This window comes from Alosa pseudoharengus, unplaced genomic scaffold (assembly GCF_046254945.1).
Source record: "Alosa pseudoharengus isolate Yale_2024_CS ecotype anadromous, Long Island Sound unplaced genomic scaffold, YU_APseudo_1.1 YU_APseudo_1.1_scf_12, whole genome shotgun sequence".
Taxonomy (NCBI): domain Eukaryota; kingdom Metazoa; phylum Chordata; class Actinopteri; order Clupeiformes; family Clupeidae; genus Alosa; species Alosa pseudoharengus.
Genome location: NW_027468587.1, coordinates 39,964,422 through 39,970,218, shown reverse-complemented (window position 1 = coordinate 39,970,218; position 5,797 = coordinate 39,964,422). Strand labels below are relative to the sequence as shown.

General features: G+C 38.1%; 2 protein-coding genes across 2 annotated transcripts; both read left to right on the top strand.

Moving 5' to 3' along the window:
- Positions 1–639: 639 nt before the first annotated feature.
- Positions 640–2,130, top strand: LOC143119710 (uncharacterized). Its single transcript, XM_076281325.1, has 6 exons — positions 640–785; positions 899–1,034; positions 1,122–1,215; positions 1,358–1,690; positions 1,782–1,962; positions 2,120–2,130. The coding sequence occupies exons 2-6, from the start codon at positions 994–996 to the stop codon at positions 2,128–2,130; spliced, it is 660 nt and encodes a 219-aa protein (XP_076137440.1). The 5' UTR covers positions 640–785; positions 899–993.
- LOC143118536 (uncharacterized) lies at positions 2,064–5,394 on the top strand. The gene is made up of 3 exons (XM_076279575.1): positions 2,064–2,368; positions 2,472–2,622; positions 4,545–5,394. Exons 1-3 carry the CDS (start codon positions 2,219–2,221, stop codon positions 5,255–5,257), a joined length of 1,014 nt encoding a protein of 337 aa, XP_076135690.1. The 5' UTR covers positions 2,064–2,218; the 3' UTR covers positions 5,258–5,394.
- The last annotated feature ends 403 nt before the right edge of the window (positions 5,395–5,797 follow it).

The following is a 5,797-nucleotide window of genomic DNA, read 5'->3' as shown; positions in this document are numbered from 1 at the left end:
AGTGAAGCAGAAGTTTCTCATACCAGAAGATAAAGTGCTGAAAGTCGCAGATGAGCAGGGCATAGAGGTGGATGAGGATGTCTTTCCAGAACTTGCAACAGAAGCAATGTGTTTCGTCATCTCTACTGATGATGGTAAGGGTATTGAACATTTCCTAGTTTGTTTTTTACAGGAAAGCTTTTAAAGATTTGTGATAATGTTTGTCCAAAAAAATGTCAGCAGCTTGCAGATAATATCCTGAGTAATCAAAAAATGTATTTTAACTCTCCTCTATCATGTGCATTTCAGTCGTCCTACTTGCAGAATCATCCAAGAACATAGCTGACTGCTCACTCTCAACAGAGTTTGCAGACTACTCCAACCTGACGGAATTTGTGACACTCACACCTTGTGGTAGGCAGGCTTATAGTAAAAGTTTATTATGAAATACAAAATGGCTCTCTCATCTAAAGGAGCAAGTTGTGATTTAAGTAAACTAAGCCTTAGTGTTCTTTGGTGTCAAGAGATCCTTTGGAATGAAAACATGCTTGATCTTCCTTTGCACCCTACTGTATATGGCAGTTTTGTGTTTGTTAATTTATGATTGTATGTGCCCTGTAACCTAATGTTGTTATTTGTGGTCCTCAGATTTTACACTACTGCAGCAAGATGGTGAAGGGTCTTCCTGCACAAGTCTTACAGATACGTTGTCCCTCTCAAGCAGTCTAAGCAGTCCACAAAGTGATGCTGGATCTCAAATGATTCAGCCCGTCATGGACAGCATGGACAGCACCCGCGCAAAAAATGTAATCTTATAACCTCCATTCTTTGTTCTTGTTGGCCTTTCTTCAAAGCCCAGCTTAATTAATGTCTTAATTTTGTTGTTAATTGTTTTGTATTTTATATCATTTGTATCTAGGCAGTGGAGCAAATTCTCACTTCTAAGCCTGCAGGGATGACGGTGATCAAACAGTACGAAGAGACCGGGAGTTGAAAGATTCCACTCGGCGTTTAATGGTGAACATCATTGTGGCTCACATGCGTGAAAAGGAAGGGTAAGACTCTTGATGTTAATGACATAAAATTCACATTTGTAGACAAGACAATAATCTTATCACAAACAATACTTTTGCTTTTTGCAGGAGATTTGTAAGTAAGACGACAAAGGAGTTTCATGCCCTTGGGATTGTGTCGCTCTTCCCATCTTTGAAGGACCCATACTCAAAAAAGGGATATGTGAGTTTGCATTGTAATCATGGTCTGAAATAAGGATGACAGTTACATTTTGGTTCGTTGATCTTTTGTGTCTAAGCAGCATAAATGCACCAGGGCCGTTATATTGTCTGCACTCCAACCAGAAGTACTCTTTTACTTTCAGGAACATTTCTATGACATTCAGAGCAACAAAGGCTTTCTTGAGTGGCGTGTCAAGACTGTGCAACGTCAGTCCAGAACCACATCTACATCCCATAACAGAGTGGAGCTAAAAGGAGGTCCCACATCATCAAGAACACTCTGCTCCATAGATGACCAGCAAACAGGAGATGAATGTATGGAGGCCATGTCTCTTCTTCACCACACCACTGACCGTGACTTAGTCTTCCAGAAGATGAAAGAGACATTCCAATATCGTCAACAGATGCTCCATGACCCACAGCAATCAGCAGATATACTTCAAAAATGTCCTCGTTTCTTGGACATGAAGGGACTGGTAGGCAAAAAATGTGAATTTTAACAAACATTTGTGAAAATATAATTTACTTCCAGTGATTGTAATGGTAGTCCTTATTGTTTTGTAATAGATTTTGCAAGACTTCTTGTTGATGTTTGGAGCAGAGACTGCTTCCAGGTTCCTGGGAAAATGGGAGACCGGTTTTAAAGACAAGGTCATCCAAGAGGCCAGGGCCCTCAGAGAGACACCTCTCCTGAAAAAACTGCTGACATCTGCCCTGAATGAAAAACCTGACACTGCAGATGAGCCAGGTAGTATTGTAACAGTCAAAAAATCTCAACAGCTTGCACCTTTGTTCTGCCTTTTTAATGATAAACAACTATTAACAGTATACATATAAATAACACATTAACAGTTTACTACAAGGTATGACTAAATGTATCATTTTGCACAAGTTTGTAATGACAGGTCCGCTCTGATCAGTGAGGTTTAAGAGTTTAGATGAATAGCAGGTAACCTTGTCCTCCACAAGGGAAAAATGTGAAGGCAAATATTCTTGAGTTAATCATGTTATTCACACTGTCTGCAGAGTGGGACAGCGACATGGCTTCTCTTCTTGTCTTGCTGCATCTTCTCACTCCACAACCAGCTGGAAGGAAGAGGCCAAAGAAGATCAGTGTCAGAGAGGCAACAGATCATCTGGTAAAATTCCAAAAGGTTTGTGAAGACAGTACGATCTAATTCCAAATAGGGTTCATGCAACATTTCAAGTCATTTTAAACTAATGACTTATATGTAGATGTTTGTCTTTGTGTTTCAGTCCTGCCAGAGCCTGGAGGATCACCTCAGGGCCACTGAAGGAAACCCTCAGCCATATCTTCTGGCCTCAGGAACTTCAAAAGCACAGGTTTCCAGCTTCTACATAGTCTTGGACAGAAAGCTTCTTCCATGTCAGTCATGCACATCCTTGGGTGCGTTTGATGAGTTGTTCAAGTCCCACTTTGTTTTCAGCGTGAAATATGATGATGCTCTGTTGAGTCTGTACACATTTTTGCAAACTACTCTGTACAACATTGATAGAGGTACAACAGAAGAAACTCCAAGAGTCAAAGAGCTCAGAGCAAAGCTGTTGAACAAGCAGTAATTTTAACTTAGCCAGCAAGAATGCTCAGATGTTTCCTTTGTGCTTCAACCTTTGGTACAGCTTTACTTTTGTTCAGGCACCTCAAACTAATTCATGGGATGTACCCTGGGAAAAATTTGAGACTAAAATGTGGTCAAGTGGGATGTTGCTTGCAATTTTCAAGTTATTCTGGATTTAGAAGACACTTGATTAACATACATGCTTCTAACACTTGTGTGCCCCCTGAGACCTCTTCTAGCCATGACATCCAACAGCACAATAGTTCTCAGTGCTTAAATGATGAAACACCCTCTACTTCATCCCAAATTATTGAAGCAGGCCCTTCAGTGTCAACTCACAGCAAAGATATGTGTGCCTCCGTTATAGCCAAACTTTTGGGATCTGGAGTACCAAATACTGTAGTTCTTTCTACCATTGAGAATTTAGAGGAATTTGTAGGAGATTTGCAGTCTAATATTCAGGACCAAGTGTTAAACTTACTCCCAGCTGACAACCCCTCCAGATCAGCCATAGAAGAGTTATTTAAAAGTATGGACAACCCTTTTAGCCAACTGAATTCTGATAGCAAGTGGAAGAAATATTTCAGGGAAAAATGGGATATAGTACAGCCTGTTGAACTGCGCCTAGGAGTAAGGTATGATTCCAGAAGGAATAACAAAACAGGAAACTATGAGCAAGTTCCAATTAATGACAAGTTCATATACATTCCAATATTGAAAACACTCCAGTTCATTTTCAAGAATGAAAATATTTGTGAGATGATACAAACATGTGCACAGAGTGACACATATGAGGACTTCTGTGATGGAAGCTACTTCAAAAATCACTCTTTGTTTTCAAGTAGTAAATTTGCCCTCCAAATCCAGTTATATTATGATGATTTTGAGTGTGCAAATCCTCTTGGTTAAAAAAAAGGTATACATAAAGTTGGCTGCCTTTACTTCATCCTTCGAAATCTTCCCCCCAGGGTTAATTCGGCCTTAATGAACATTCATCTGGTGTCATTGTTTCATGCACAAGATGCTAAGAAATACGGGATTGATGCAATACTGCAACCCTTAGTAAAGGACTTGAAAATATTAGAGACTTCTGGGGTTGCTGCTCCATTTTCTGAGGTTTCTGTACGTGGTACACTTGCACAAATTACTGGTGATAACTTGGGTATACATGGCATTCTTGGGTTCGTGGAGTCATTTAGTGCAAATTATTTCTGTAGATTTTGCTTAACTGATAAATCTTCAGCTCAGTCAGTTTTCTCAGAAGATGACCCACATGTGACTTTAAGATCACCAGCTCTGAATGATCAACTTTATACTAGTTTGGTAGATGACCCTACATTAACCTCTTCATTTGGCATCAAGAGAAAGAGCATACTTAATACATTGCAATATTTCAATGTTGCCGAAAATTATGCTGTTGACATCATGCATGATATTTTGGAAGGGGTTGGTCAATATGAGGTCAGATTACTATTTCTGTATTTGATTGAACATTTCATCCCGAAAGAAAGCTTGTTAAATAGGCTGTATGCTTTTGATTATGGCTATTTGGAAAAGAAAAACAAACCAACACATATTAACCTTGACTGTGCAGGAAATGGATTAGGGTTAAATGCATCACAAACACTGTGTTTGGTCACAAACATACCTTTGATATTTGGTGACCTGGTACCAGAGGATGATTTGCACTGGCACTTGTTGCTCTTGTTGCTAAACATTATAAACATTGTGTTTTCATACTCCATCACAGAAGGGATGACTGTGTATTTGAAGCACCTCATTATTGAACATCACCAACTCTTCAAAGAACTGTACCCATCAAAAAACTTGATTCCAAAACATCATTTTATGGTCCATTATCCGAGGTGCATTCGACAAATTGGACCACTCATTCATATCTGGACCATGAGATTCGAAGCTAAACACAAATTTTTCAAAGACTGTGTGAAGAACTTTAAGAATTTGACAGTATCACTTGCAAAGAAACACCAGTTTGCTGTAGCTTATCATTGGGAATGCTTTTCTTCAAAAGCAGTTGAATCTGGTCCAGTCAAATTGTGCTTACTTGAAACACTGGAATATATAGAAGAAGAAGATATAGAATATATAGCTGAATATCTTCACATTGATTCACAAGCCACTGTCAGACTCACAAACTGGGTAAAGTGTGGAGTTGAATATCGTGTTGGCCTCTTCGTTTGCACAAGCACTGATGAAAACATGCCGGTGTTCAGCAAAATAATCTCCATCATTTTGCATGATGGTAAAGTTGTTTTTGTTTTGGTTGAGCATGAAACTTGTTTCCATGATCATTTCCATGCGTTCCAAATAAGTGAAAACATCCCAAGAAAGATACTGGTTCTAGAAATGGATAGATTAAGACATTTTAAATCTTTTGATGCTCAAATGTCCTATGGGTGTGATTCACATTTGTATGTTGTATCAGAGGGTTGTATTTTGTAATGTATCAACATTGTTGACTTAATATAAGCTATATGGAATTCACCCTTGTTTTTATGTACATGTTTATTTACTTATATTACAGGTTTAAAGTCTACCTCATGTTAATACATTACTGCATTACAGAAACGTTATTTTATCTTGTCAGCAGTGCTTTTATACAATGTTTGTCCTTTTTGCACAGAGATGTGATACTGACATGTTTTTTAAAATATCCAACTGCTTGTCCAATGTTTAGCTGCTGTTAAAGCAGTTTTAAATATGAAATTTGGTTGGTTGGCTGTAACATGTTTAAACAGTTTGTCATTCAAAATGTCAAACATGAATTTAAAATAAAACTGTGGTAATAAATGTTTTCTGTAGTCATTTTCATTTTAATTGTTAATTATTAACTCAGAAAAGTGTTAAATAAAACACATTTTTGTTAACAGTTACCACCATGAAAGAGTTCACATTAAAATTAACTCCAGGTGAGAGTTGTATTTTACCCCACATGGGATTAGTATTTTAACTCCCACAAGTGTTCAGTTTTAACTCCAGAAA